The sequence below is a fragment of the Lipophrys pholis genome (assembly GCF_963383615.2).
Source record: "Lipophrys pholis genome assembly, chromosome: 8".
Taxonomy (NCBI): domain Eukaryota; kingdom Metazoa; phylum Chordata; class Actinopteri; order Blenniiformes; family Blenniidae; genus Lipophrys; species Lipophrys pholis.
This window is the reverse complement of record NC_137630.1, coordinates 24,896,123-24,911,029: the sequence shown is the minus strand read 5'-3', so window position 1 is coordinate 24,911,029 and position 14,907 is coordinate 24,896,123. Positions and strand designations below refer to the sequence as shown.

Below are 14,907 nucleotides of genomic sequence, written 5' to 3'. Positions count from 1 at the left end.
CTGTGTATGTATGTGTGTGTGTGTGTGTGTGTGTGTGGGGAGGGGAAATAAATAAACAAAAACATGAACGTGTGCCACAACTAAATAAGAGACCCCCAATAACACCGCCTCAACCAAACATGGTGTAATCCCCGATTGTAACATCTCTGAGTGGTCTGGGCTGAACAGACAGTTGAGCTTGTTTTTATTGTCGGTGCAGCGCAGCAGCAGTGGCATGCTTCTTTGTTAGCCCCCACAGCTCCTGTCTTCCTGCCACTTCTACTGTAATCTGCACCAGCGGCCCGGGAGGCAAATTATGCAACTTGATGAGAGAAATGTGCAACAACGCAGCCTGCGATCTGCTCACGTAAAATCCTGTATGGATGTATTATTCATAGCTTACATTCAGTCTAGACCCGAGCGCTCTTGGGAGAAGGTGGAGGTGAAAGAAGCCCATTGTAACAAGCAGGTTGTCATATCTGGACAGGATTGTGTCCTCACCTGTGCAGACCAGGAACCAGTGAAATAGACATTTATGTGTGTTTAGAAGTTCTATCTCAGGTTACGGAAGTTAATTTTGTCTTTTTAAACATTTTGTCTTTTCTACTTCACTTTTGCACTTAATTTTCTACTCAAATAAGCTGGAAAAAAAAATGCAATTCCCAGTTACTACACAGAATACCTACAATATTTGTTTATTAGTGTATGATATGCACAAGCAGAGCTTCATCTGATGTGTCAGTTCATAATTACTCAATCTGTTTATTAGTTTCACAGTTCAGATCACTGATTCTCTGCACACACTGTTGTGCATCTTATTTGGAGTGATGGTCCATCATGACAGGACTCCTTACCTCTCCACGGTGACAGCCCGATTTCATCTGTTAATATTGAAAGCAGCCACTTCTAATGAAGCATACCTTGCTGCTCTGAGCAGATGCTGTGCTATCAAGTAAGCGGATGAAGTATATTGAATCTGATAAGTTCAGTTTCATTTTGTCCTGCACACGTAATCTGAATTACAGGCTTACTGTAGCAGGATTGTTGATTTTCCCTTTGTGATTAAACATATTGCTCTGCACAAACCACAATCACTTTTATAAAGTCACCATTGTTGAGACAGCCATCTGTGCTGTACGCAATCCTGGCACCTACCATGAAAGAAACGAACGTCTTCGTTGTTGAGAAAGAGCCAACTCGTTAAATCTTCCTGTACGCCTCTCGGTGGAGTGAAATATGGCTGCTTCGCTTTACTAGATGCTGCATGTCACAGCTCATAAGTGGCATACCTACCTGCGTATGTTATATGGATACTGACAGCAGGCAGGTCGATAATCCCTCAATCAAAACATTGACCTGCTCCTCTTGGCCCTCCTCAAGTAGCCACCTCTAGCCTGAGTGTGTTAAGGCGAAGCTGGAGGTGATGCATCACTGTGTTACACAGTGCAGACTGCCCAATGTACTCAAGGTAATTACATTAAACCTTTCTAATCGGAAATCCAATTCAGAGATGTCATACAGTCGAGGCTGGACTCCGTCACTCCCTTGCAGGTCTGTGGGCGGACAGAAGAGCCCATTGTGTCATCTTGCTCCGTCTTGAGCAATCAATGTTTGGCAACGTTAGCTCTAGGAAATTATTGGCCAGGCCGTGTAGGAAATGGAGATCAAAGAAAGGCCTGCTGCCTTTGGACACCTCGGCTGGTAGGACGGGCTCTGGGAAAATGACAAGTTGTAAGAGTATTGACCAAAGGGCAACTTGAGGGCAACTGTTGCTATTGTGTATGACGGTTGATTGAATTGGCATAATCAGAATGTCAATACCTTAAAGAGCATCACAGCGAAAAGCTACAGTGAGTCAGACTTTGGGTTTGTGTGGGTTTTTATCCGTTACCAGAGTCTCTCTCTTAGTTATTCATCATCCATTGTTAGAAAGTGGAGGCCTCTAATCCTGTCACAGGAGATTCAGTTGTGGTGGGATAGATTTGAGCCTGTATTGGTTGTAAAGTCTGTGTGTTTTAAAAGTCAATATTATTCTTTATATATTCCACATGCATTGACTTCCTCATAATTTAAGTTGTTGGGCCCAAGCTAATAAAACGTTGTTCATTTTAGAAACACCTAAGTGTGCATCAAATAGTTCGTAATACCTTTTTGTTGATTGTTGTGCATTTTATATCAATGATCTCATTGGCTTGCGTTGCATTTCTCTGAAGGTGTGTTGTGTTTGTGTGTCTGCTCCCACTTGATTTCAGGCGTTCTGGCTCTGGAATGGGATGCATGTTAAGACTTGTGGTGTTTTTGTAACCAGGCCGTTGTACAGCTCCACTCTGCGGAATGCCTGCTTTCCCAGGAGGCTTCGTCCCAGCCGTTGCCCTGGGATAAACACTGACCCCGGTGTGTTTTAACACCACCGCCGCCCCCCCAAACATTTGTTTCGTGGCGCTCCATTAACACCAAAATGAGTTGGGAAGGGCTTCCTCAACTGGTGGGGTCACGGTGTAACCTTGATAAGAGTACATTGGAGTTCCGATGACGCCGAAGTAAGTTTGATGAATTGAAGCTGTCAAAAGGCCCCCTTAGTGTCTGTTTTAGTTCCTATTTACAGGCGATACACCAGCCGTGGTTTGTTCTCTGGGCCCCATGACCGATTTTGATCCCAGAGGTGAACAGGAAGTCATAGTCACTAGCACTTCCTGGCCCAGGTTGTCCAAACACAGGCAGCTGCTGGAGTTGGACCGGAGGTAAGACAAGTCCCTGGCAGAGAAAGTGCCTTCCCACTGAGGGGAAATTAACAGAGGAATGCATGGAGGCCTGGACAGACGCTCTGAGAGCTTAGCCAGATGAGGGCTCGTCTCTCGGCTTCACAGCCACGTCCTTTGTCCCACTGACAAAGCGCAGAATGGTGGCTTTTCATATTCATATCACTCCCAAAAGACTACTCTGGAGCTTTTCTATACTTTTTAGATTTACAAAGAAAATTGAGCTGTCATTTGGACAGAATTGGACCACCTATTAAGAAGAGTCTACTCACTAAGGATGATGAGTTCCATCCCTGTAGCCCGAAACAAGTGGAACTTTGGCAGCGTTTGGAGCTGAAGCTCAAGAGACTCACAAAGGTCTCTTGAGATTTATTTTCTATGTAACATATCTTTCGCTTTCCCGAATGCAACCAAGGAGAGCATTTTTATCAGTTTGATGACTTGGTCTGCATTTTAAGAGCCTTGGCACAACTCAAGATCATTCCATTCCATTTGCAATTTCTGGCTCATACATAACTGACCTGTTCTGTCAGACCGGTGTCAGTTAAGACAATATCTGCTGCATGAGAACTATCGCGCGCTGCAGTTTCAACAACGCAGCTCGCTCCTGCGTTCCTTTTCATTAGGACCTGTGTGCATGTATGTGTGAAGGTGCTCTGCAGGACTGGTGTGTGTACAAATGACAGGCTCACAGCAGGGACTCTGACACTCTCAGCACTTCACTCTTCAACACAGAAACTGAAAGCTTACGCCAGCTGTGTCTCCCTCCTCGCAGCTTGTGCAGACCAGTCGGTGTTGACGCGCAGGTTTCTACTGTTTTTACTCTACTGGCCCCCCAGCGTCATTCCACGACTGGCTGAACGAGCTGGGTAAACAGGAGGCATGACAGTCACATTTCATCATTTGTCGACCTCTGAACTCCGAGGAACTGTAGCTGGTTCGACACAGGAGGGAGCAGCAGAAGCTGGGAAATCTAACACCACCGTGTTAGCATTCCCGGAGCATCTGAGTTGGGGATGCTCTGCTCAACGTTTTATGTTCACAGCTCACGTTTGTGTAGTCTGAGAAAGCCGACAGAAAGACACTCGGTAGTGATGAATTCCGTGCGTGTGTGTGCGTGTGTGTGCGTGTCTCGGGAGGAGCAGAAACTGGCATCTACAGTGTCCTCTTCACTTAGTATCACTTTAAATTAATGGCACAGGACTAAAAATAGATTTCCTCCTAGTGCACCAGGAATCTCTCTATTAGTTTGTCACGGAAAAGGCGACTTTGAAGATCTCTGGATTATCAAATTTGTCGTGTCATGTGAGGACACCGGGCCCGTCTTGATGGCAATGCGTTTAATGAATGTTTTGAAAGTATTATGTTGAATAATTCTTGTTTGTCACCATTCAGACCGTAAAAGTGGTTATAGAAGTTTCGATTTGGCTTCCCCCTGTTTACAGGAGTCACCACAGCAAGTTGACTTGGCCGTTCATTTTCAAGTGAATACTGAAAACCTTTGTCGCGTTTTGGATGTCTGTTTACACCACAACGGTGTTTGGAGCCACTGGAAACAACAACGCTGGCCTCCAGAGTGTCATGACTACCTGTCCATATTCTCCTGGGACTTGGTAGTTTTTTTTTAGTTGAGAATCACCTGTAAAAGTGATCTAATCGTTCTCTGTCTATGATTTGATTCCAAAAACAAACGACAGCACACGCATGAAAAGTACATCGCTTTCAGTGTTGCTCCCGTTTCTATGTAAACAGACATGGTTTTCAAAGTGTTGAAATGAAAACACAAAATTGATGTTTTCACTGTGTAAACGGGGCCTGAACTAGGATTTGATCCTGGGTTGCGGGGATTGCTGGAGCCAATCCTATCTTACGATGGGTGACGGCGAGATACGGTCAAGGTCAGCTTTCCAATGTTGAAATGAAAAGTATTTGTTCACATACACATCATACACAGAGACCATTACAATTCTTAGACCAATGTGTGTTAGGAGAGTCAGTTAAGGAAGAGTATAAACAAACACTAACAGATGAAGTGAATGAACACTGATTATCTTTATTATTTTTCCTCTTAGAAGTTGAAGCAGAAATTGAGCATGCTTGTGGAGTTGGTCTGCGTTTCTGCAAGATCCTAATGGGACTTTAAAATAAGTACAAGTCTGTTTATTTTTTGTTTTTTGTTTTTTTCTTAAAGAACATGGCATCCTTCACAGTTTCCTCCTAAGAAACAGACGGCTGATATGAGAGAAACATTTACCGACTCGTACTTCTGCTTATTTACGTGAACTCTGCTTCACCCCTCGCTCTAAAAGACCTTATCGCTACAAATGGAAAAGATAAGGCTGCTGTGAGATTGTGGCGCTTGGTTTTTTTTTTTTTTTCTGTCTTTGTATGGTGTTAATTTGAAAGCCATTTATTGGAAGAGAGATACCACAGCGACTGCGTCAGTCACGGCCGCTCGTCCCACTCGGGCCTACATGTGTTGGCTGGCTGGCAGTCCACAGCACCCCCCCACCCCACCCACCCACCCCCACCCCACCCCACAACCCCAGACACTTTCAATCCGTCTGGCCTCTGCTGGCTGGCGTCTTCGCTTCTCTCCCACTCTGCTGCTCTCAGCAGTCTTCTTGCCCACCTGCTGTGCCCACAGCAACCTCTACTCCACCTTCAGACTTCAGATTTGCGGTATTTGGAGCCGGGGTATCGGCGCGGCCCTCGGTCGGTGTGTTGAAACAGGAAACAAATTAGCCCAGTTCTTTTCAAGGAGAAAAAAAAAAAAAACTTATTGTGTTGCGGTTTCTGAGGACCAATAAAAGAAACCTGACTGGAGTGGATTAGCATTAGCATGACAAAGCAGATCGGCAATGGGTGTAATAGTGAAACACACCTACTTTTATATTTATACCTGCAGCCTGTCATTAACAAGTTTAGAGGAAGATAATATTAGTGGTCACAAGAAGGCAGAGACTTTTTCTTTTTTTTTTTTCATTCAACAAAATCAGCCATGAAAACTAGTTCACACAGAAACTCTATTTCCAGGAGTGGGTTGTCAGCATAACAGAAAATAGCTGCCCCTCCATTCAATGAGGTTTGTACAGAAACTGAGCCCGCTCCTTGAATCAAAATGCTCGACCGACGCCAGCGTGAACACTCAGGCTCTGTTTGGTTGTGCTGTGGCGTCTGCTGTGAAATCAGTGTGGGAAATGTTTCAAGGACAGGCTGTGATCGGAAGTGCTTTTCTCTTGTGTACACGCCCCCATCTCGTTTCCTCCTTTTTAAAAAAAAAAACAAAAAAAAAACTCATCCCACTTTTTCAGTCTGCCGCCTGCATTTTTCATGCTCGTCATTCTGATTCTGCAGGATCCCTTGGGACCGCTCTGATCATGGTCTCGGGACATATGTGGTTTATTCACACCTCCTGTTCTCGCAGATGCACTGTGAACCACTCACCATGGTGGATTTGTGAGCTCTGAAGACTCAATCAGGCTGTGTGGAGGCCTAATGAGCGACTGTGTCTCTGCTGTTTGTTTCCGATCTATTTTAACTGGATCTTAACCAGTTTTATTTGGCCTTCTTGGTATGTCTGCTTGTCACATGCTTCATTTCCGGTTGTCTGAAAGGGATGAATAATGATTTAACCCTTCATAACACACTCATTGAAACACTTTCAGAAGAACTATTTCTTTTAAGGGTATTTATTCCAACACACAAAACCAATACAATTAGATATCATGAAGTCTTTTTATGTGTGAAGTAAGTCTTCTCATTTTCACAATCTAATAGTGTCATCCTCTACGTTTTGCAAATGTTGCAAAAAAGCCTCTCCCAGAATTTTTTTTTATTTTGTAATTTGTCATTAACTTCATTTATGACAACCAGCAAGACTTTGTTCGTGAGTGTTGACTAAAATTATGATGTCGATATTCAATTTGTATGTTTACATTAAGGATGAAAATAGACAAAATGTTCTACTATCAGACTAAGGCCCCTTTACACAACAACATATCAAGCGAAAAGGAAACAAATTTGTGTTTGTGTTTCTGGAAGGTTTTGCGTTTACACGGAAACATCATTTTGAAAATGATGTCGTTTTACACTGAAATGGCAGAAACGTTAAACAATGTCGTTGGCTTGCCAGGCCCCGAGTTGGTGCTGTTGGTCGGTTTTGCGATGAAACTACACGTTGTCAGTGGCTACGAGCACCATTGTTATGTATTCAGACCCCCAAAACGCAACAAACGTTTTCGGGGTCTGTTGACGCATTAGCGGGGGCCGAGATTTTCATCTGTCTTCAGTCACTTCTTAAATCAGCAGCTAAAAGAGAAGTGAGAAGAGTAATGCAAATAACGTTCTAAATGCACAGCTGTCAACACACAAGAATTGTGAAGCGTAAGCTGTGTGGCCAAACACCTCATGGAGAGGAGCTTTAATCGCTCACTAACAATGCTACATAATGACAAAATAAAAGTTGCTGGGTTGTGACCGTGATGCTTCCCGTCTCGTCATATGGCGTAGTCATGGAAACATGACTGTTAGATTGGGGAGAGAGAAAGGTCAGCATGAAAGCAGCCACATCAATCTACTACAACTTATTTGAAATTTGGTCCCCGTCTGATGTGATCTTTGAAACCTTCAACTCGGTTAAGTGGAGACATTTCACAGCGTCTCTAGGTAAACGACGGAGTGTGCCGACATGACCGTCAACCGTTGTTCCGTGCAGTTAAAAATACTCGCACAGCAACAAAACTGTACTTTAATTAACCAGCAAATATTTGTGGTGGCGACCTGTGTTTAGCTGACTAATCACGTATGTCCCTACAACTGAGGATACTCGTAACATTTAAACCTTTTTATCTACTTTTATAAGGCAAATAAGTGTTTTTCAATCACCTAAAACTCTTGATTCAGATCTACATTCGTTTCCCTTCTTTTTTGCGATTGTTTCATTTATTAAGAAATTAAGAGCGGATCACATGATCCCACAATGGAGCGGCTGACCTGCATTACTGCAGCAGCACTTTCACTTGCCATTCGGTATTATTTAGACGCTGAAAACAAATCTCAATATAATTCTTCTTGAGACTTCTCTATAATCATTTCCAAATGCTGCTGTACTTTTTAATGATCCACCACCTGCAAAACTCATGTTGCCCCAGTCTGGATCAGCTGGAGGAAGTTGCAAAACAAACATGTTGCCACATTAATCACTACATTGTGGAACTGTAACGCTCCGTTTCTGCTCAACAGTTGTGCTGCCTAATGCAATAAGAAGCGATAAGGAACTCTTGGAAATAAATAGTTCAAGCAGCCCCAAACGTAAAGCACATGATTCGGACATTCTCTGAGATGAAGTATTTTGACGACATGCTATTCGTTGACTTCCAGTCATGTTGCTATGTTTCAACACGCGTTTCCTAATTTGTCTCTCTGTTGTCTGACTGCTTAAACGGCTCTAGATTTCGAGATTCCGCTTTAATCTGTCCTGCAGCAGTTTTTTTTATTACATTTTTGTTTTTTTTTTACTTTTGTGCAACTTAATTACATTTATCAGTCCTGCCATGGCGTCTTCAGAGTTGTTTTTCATATTATTATTAAATCAGGCTGGGGTAGACTTTTGGAAGTGTGGTCTCTGGCAGTTACTCCATCCTCTGCTGAGGAGAAGATGTTCAGGTTGGCCGTTTGGCAGCGGGGCATCTGGTTTCAGCGCCCGCCAGCAGTATGCATAATTAGGCACAATTTCCCTGACGGTGGCTGACATGCGCTCGTCGCTGCTGGGCTCGGTGCCCCGGGCCACACTAATCCCTGGCAGTGTGGTCGAAGCGCTAATAGGCCGCAGGACAAATCTGTTTATTTGACACCCGGTTCACACTCACCTGGTTTTTATTTGCTTGAAGCTACACGCTCTCCCTTTCCTCCAGGGACACATAAATAAACAAGCTTTTCTTTGCACATGGGTTTTGACTAAGATCAGAATTTGTGGGTTTTCTTGTGGCGAAACGGCCACAAAAACTAGTAAATGTCATCATTTGTGATCATTACTTAAGAAAATATCTAGTAAATGTTTGGAGTTTATCGCTTAGTTTACCTTACAAAATATGGAATAAAATCCGAATACAAATGAGGATTGTCTACCTTTCAGACGGCATAAACCATATATCTGTCACTGGCGTGTATTTTGGACCAATTGATGGCAGATATTTATTAAAAAAGATGTTAGAACAGGAAAAATTATTATTATTATTATTATTTTTTTCAAAACATTCATTACTCTATATTTCGACCATAAATACTCGATTGAGAAACATCAAAACATAAATCAATCAGTCAAACATTATTCTTGGAGCACTTTCCTCAAGATCCAAGCTGTGATTCCTATTTATTTATCCATCCATCATTCATACCGTTATATCTTGTTCAGGGTCGGGGGAGTCGACACCATCTGACTCAGGCAGAGAATGCAGGTCACTTTCATCAAACACATTCACACTTAGAAGCAATTACATAGTCATGAATCAACCTCAACCCCTCGTATGCCCAGGGAGAACATGCAAAGAATACATAGAAACCTGATTTATTGGACTCGAATCTGTGATGATCACGTTGTCAAAAGATTACATTATGATAAAAGTAATCCACACAATATTGCGTGGGACATTTTTGAATTGCAGAATGAAAAATCTTTACCTATAACTGAATAATGTTTCAGTCTGTACTGTGATGATGTACCAGTGGTATCATGATGAGGGATACTTTAAGGGCACCATTCAGATAGAAAACCTCTGAGTTATAAATCATGTTGTTTGTCAGGACTATTTTTAGAGCATGCCCTGCGGACCACTCAAAAGGTCCCGGTGGGTTGTCAGGTGCCTGAGGGCACTGTGTGTGCTTCCCCCAATGCAGCACCACCATTCATCTAAATGCATCAGCTCATATGATTGAACTGGACAAACCCACTGGATGTGAGTTTAAAGGCTTTGTAATTCATGAGCTCAGTGACATTTGAAACTTTTATGTTTCAATCTGCAAATTTGGCCTGTGAGACTCGACATAAAATCTCTTAAGCTCGTGTGACTAATATTAACAAAAACCTATGTAAACAATACTTGAAAGAGGGAACATGTCCTCCACTCGTAATAGCCAGGCTTTGCACAACACCAGAATCACAGCCCCCCCAGAATCTCTTTCAAACTTCCCCCTCATCCCGCTGATATTCCCTCAGGCAGATTGAGGATTAGCTCGGCCTTTTCAAACAGGAATTCCTCAGTCAGTTCCCATGAATGTACCCCCTCCCAAACCAAATCAACTCTGTTTTGCCCATCGCCGGGCTCCGGGGCCTAAGCCCCCGTCCCTCGGTTAGGTTAGTTGTGAGCCATAGTAAGAGGATGAAGTGGATTGTGGAGCACCACTCTGACTCATGCCCTTGAGTGCCACGCTGCCAAAATGCTCCGAGGACGTAACACTTGTAAAGCTGCTGCTGCAGGCAGCTCTGCTAATAGGGGGCTGAAACACTATGACAGCGCTCACACACAAAAAAGAAAAGTAATAGGCAGACATCTTCATTTGGTCTGCAGGGAGGTGGTTTGATGGGATTAATGAAGAGCCATGTATCTGATTAGAGCTGTAACACTGAGGCGGTAAAAATAATGCTGCTTGTGATGATTTACAGTGGTGGATGTGACACTATTGTGACGTCTCTGTGTGGCATTTTCAATGCTATCGCTTCTAAAGTTGTCAAATGAGTTTCGATTAACGAGGGAAGAAATGTGCAAGTAACAGTGACTGTAAAGTGTGATATGATATATAATAGCAATAATAGCAGTGATACTAGTTTAGCTTGGTGAGCAAAATGCTGACAAATGGCAGCTTTATGTTGAAAGTAGCAGAGTAACATTCTACAACATAAAAAAACAATAGTAATCAAAGGTTGCTCATATAAGTTCAAGGTACTAATATTTTATTCATGTTTACATTATGCATATGTTTCTGAGTGATAGTAATGCCAATTACCAACTGAAATAAATAAGTTCTTAGTTACTGATTACCTTTGATATACTGGCAATATCTTTTTCTAGAACAAGTGTAGAAAAATGACGGTTAACCTCATGCTATTTCTGACTTATATGCTTAGAACATATTGCTGCCATTAGATCAAACATAATACAGTGATCACTTTTCTCATGCAGCAAAGGTCTGAATGTTCTCCTGCATATGACAATGGCTGCAATAGGATCAAAACCTCACGTTAATCAGGTAAATGATCGTGCATTACTCTGATCATTGTTACTGCCCTCTGGCTGATTGGAAAAATCCTCCAGTTATAGTGACTGCTCTGTTTGTGTTTATGTTAATTTGTATATGTATTTGTTTGCTCTAAGCAGTTACATAACTATTTTATCTGGGACAGCAACTAGAGGTCTGCTTCTCTCTTGTTTCTCCCCCGTTTGATGCTTTCACCGGCCGTGCACAAGACACTGCTGCTGTGTTTCCCCCCCCCCGCTGTAAGAAACAATGAATAGGGAGCTATGTAAGTGTATATGTGTGATGGTTTAAGAGCTGACATAATCGCAGCTCACACATTCCCCTTCCTTTGGCAGAAAATTATCGGTCCCCAGCATTTCCTCCCATCACATTTTCCCGCTCTAGTATTTCCTCCCAGCGTTGCTTTTGATGTCCCGTGACTGCATGGCTGCATGACTTGGTAAGATGAGACCCAGCAGGCCCGCTGTAAGAAATAAACAGCTTAGGTTATGAGTTGTAGAGCGCTCTCGTCCCTGTGTGTGTGTGTGTGTGTGCGTGTGTCTGCTCTGTCAGGCCTATTGTTCTGCAGGCTACAGAGCCCTTCAAGACACTTATTTAATGAGACGGCTCTGACTGTGTAATTGCAGGCTGCTCCGAGAGCTATTGTGGGAGATGTATTTTAGGGGGACAAAACAGCCATTACTGCGACAAAATTGAGCTGCGTGCGTCGAGCAAAGTGGCTCAGTAGCAGTGGAGCCGACATACTGTACGTGCATCTTAAGCAACCCGAAGCCTCACGTACAGTATCTCTTGCTGAATATGTTATAGATCAGTTTATGAAATGAAATGAAGTTTTATTTTGGTTGTTTACATTTGACAATTGTATTTGCCCTTCAAAACACAATCGAAAGACACAACCAAAAAAGGGCTTGGGCAGAAGCAATGCTTTTATACTGCATCGGAGTCATGGAGCCGGTGCTTGGCTTAGTTTCAGCTCTAAAATGATTTAAAAAAAAAAAAAAAAAAAAAAAAGGTCTGTACTGCTTTCTTTTCTCCAAAGGCTTCATTCATAGAAATGACTCCCTTGCATCAAATCTGACTGAGTAATAATTCATGAAGCTCTTCTAGCAGTCCAATCAGGATGGTGCTGTGTTTGTTCAAAGAATTTTTCTATAATATATTATCAAGTGTTATTTGGGGGGAAAATGCCAAAAGATGTACCCCAAAACTCTGCCTCCATTTATGATTGATTCTCTGTGAGGCCCAGCTGTTTTGCTCTAATTCTCTTTCTGTATAGCAAATGACTCTGGTCTCAGATATTTGGTTCACCAGTGCTGGGATTTCCTCGTCACATGATTTATTTAGGATGTGTTAAGGTCTTTCAGAGAGCCTCGCATCCCGTCCCGGCACTCAGTCTCACCGGACACGCTTTAGCTTCTTAAATTACTCGCCCCGGTCCCTCTCTTTTCCCCTCACCACGTCGCCCTTTGCAATTTAAAGGAAACAAACCAATCCGAGCTGACGGACGAGTTCAGCCCGCATGAGTGAGAGGTCTGGACCAATGCCGGTCTGTCTTGCGCTCGCCCCTTTCGGTGCCTTTTGGCTGCAGACCAGCGCTTTGTTTGTTGTGCGTAACAAAAGCCTATCTTCTTCCCTGTCCCACAATAAGCAGGCTTTGGTTTCGCAGAGTTACTGTAAGATAAACACAATTAGCTCATCTTAGCTGCTGCTCGGCGGCGATAGTGCGCCGCTCTCCTCCTGGTTTCCTGCTCTGATGTGTTTCTCACTGCCGACATGTTTCTCTGGTCAGAGTGCGCTGGTCTGGACTCACCTACATACTTGCTGGGCTGTGATGTGAAGCAGCAGCTGTGTGAGAATAAAGGCCCCGAGATAACGATCACAGCGTAATCGGTCACACCCACAATTAGAGACTTTACCGGAGGGATCGGCTCTGTTTGTTTGGCGCGGTGCACGTGTTACAGTGTAAAATGGTGAACACATCACTTCGCTCAGGTGCACAGTTTTCTGACTTAACTTTACCTTCCTACGTTTCACCACACTCTGTAACTTTTACTCCCCGTGCAATTTCATTTGAGACTTTGACTTTCAGAGAGGTTCTCGTGAAGAAAACAAGACAAAAAGTGGACTTAGTAACTTTGATAGAAGTCACTCTGAGCAGGTGGTGTAGTGCTTAGTACTCAAGCATCATGTCTAGTTTGATTCTTGGCCAGAGAATAGATATGAAATAAAGTCATTTCATATAATGTGCTTGGCACAGCTTTATAGTCTTTATTTGGGGTTGTTCATGTCTTATACACATCATCCAAAAGTTTGAGAGACGCACTTTGGCTTCCTCTAATGATCCAGACACATGTGTTAAGTAATGGACGTCCCGAAGATATTTGTTGGTGTGTGTGATTGAACTGAATTCAGCATCGTCGGATATTCTTACAAAAACAATCTTCTATGTAGATAGATCAAATATCGGTCAATATGTCAGTCTGAACACCCGTCAGATAATTAAGCAACTTGAATTCCTATTTTGATTCTTTCTGATATAAATACCTGCTTTTCTACTTACTACTCTTGTTTGTTTGTTGGAAGCTCTAACAATCCTTTCTATCCTCGACAGTATCTGGAGAGGACCCAATGTGAACTGTGTGGACAGCACTGGATACACCCCTCTCCATCACGCCGCCCTTAATGGACACAGGTAGATCCATGATAAATAACTTTGGGAATTGAGCGAAAAGCCCATTTCAGCTCCGGTGTTTATGCCCTACATTAAATGAGGTCTTCCCTCTCAGACAATTGGCCCTCGGGGAACACGCATCTATTGACTGGCTGTTTGCTGAGGCCGTGTGTGTGTGTGTGTGTGTATATCTTTATTTATTGTCCTGTCCTTTCATTCTTTCATCTTTAGCGACGTGGTGGAGGCGCTGCTACGAAATGAGGCCTTGACCAACATCGCCGACAACAAGGGCTGCTACCCCCTCCACCTGGCTGCGTGGAAGGGGGACGAGCATATTGTAAAACTTCTCATTCACCAGGGACCTTCCCACCCGAAACTCAATGAGCAGGTCTGGAACTGCATTCAATTCCTCCCTGTCAGCATTCACTTGTTGTTTCTTTCTGGTCACTCTTGCAGTTCTGGTTTGTTAGCTGTCACTGTCTCCAGGGAAGGTACTTGTAAGTTCACACCAGTTCTATATTGAGTTGTTCCGCAATTTTCTGCAGACTTTGTCAACTTTTTTTTTTATTATCTTTTTGGTATTGTCTTAGTCATCTTTTTATACTTGTGACTCAGATTTAGCACATTTGTTGGCCTCATCTAATAGTGTCATAATAGATTATTCAGCCGTCATAGGAAGATAATCTTGTCCCCAGTTTAAAAAAAAGTGTTTATTTTAGAAGCAAAATGTTCTGTCAAGATGCTCTTTTCAACAATTTCTAGTTCAGCATGGCATGAGCTCTATTAGAAGACGACTGTCAAAAGAACGTGAAAGTGCGTTTAACCTCAGTGCATCATGAGTCTGACCTCTCTTCTGATAATGTGATTCTTGGAAGTGCTTTGACGCCATGCTAGTGAAAAGTGCCTGTTTCCTCTAACCATTTTAACTCCTATGTTTGACATGTTATTTGGTTGCTTACCGCACAGACCATCCTCCAGACAGAATCCATCTCTGGCCTGTCCTGTTTGGAGTGAGGAGAAATGACCCATTATGAGCTTTGTAAACTCATAAAAGTGACACAGACCACTTTGAGATGTAACTGTAAGGTCAATTACACGGCACAGTGTCTCATTTTGTGTCATTTCTTCCTGCCTGTTCATGACATCTGATTGTTCATTAACTCAAAGCTGATATTTTTTTTTCTTTCTTCTTTTTATTCAGTTTGACTCATTTGTGATCGCCGCTCATTCGTTCATTGCTTG

The 14,907-nt window shown here is 42.9% G+C and overlaps 1 protein-coding gene across 3 annotated transcripts in view; it reads left to right on the top strand.

Annotated features, from left to right (window-relative positions):
• Nucleotides 1–14,907, top strand: part of LOC308113737 (ankyrin repeat and SAM domain-containing protein 1A) — a gene marked incomplete at its 3' end in the record, with an annotated part of 73,518 nt that overhangs the window by 254 nt on the left and 58,357 nt on the right. For all 3 annotated transcript variants that reach the window (XM_080470188.1, XM_080470184.1, XM_080470185.1), the window contains exons 2-3: nt 13,606–13,686; nt 13,897–14,053. In XM_080470188.1, coding sequence (XP_080326314.1) covers nt 13,606–13,686; nt 13,897–14,053 — 238 coding nt within the window. The remainder of the gene's footprint in view (nt 1–13,605; nt 13,687–13,896; nt 14,054–14,907) is intronic.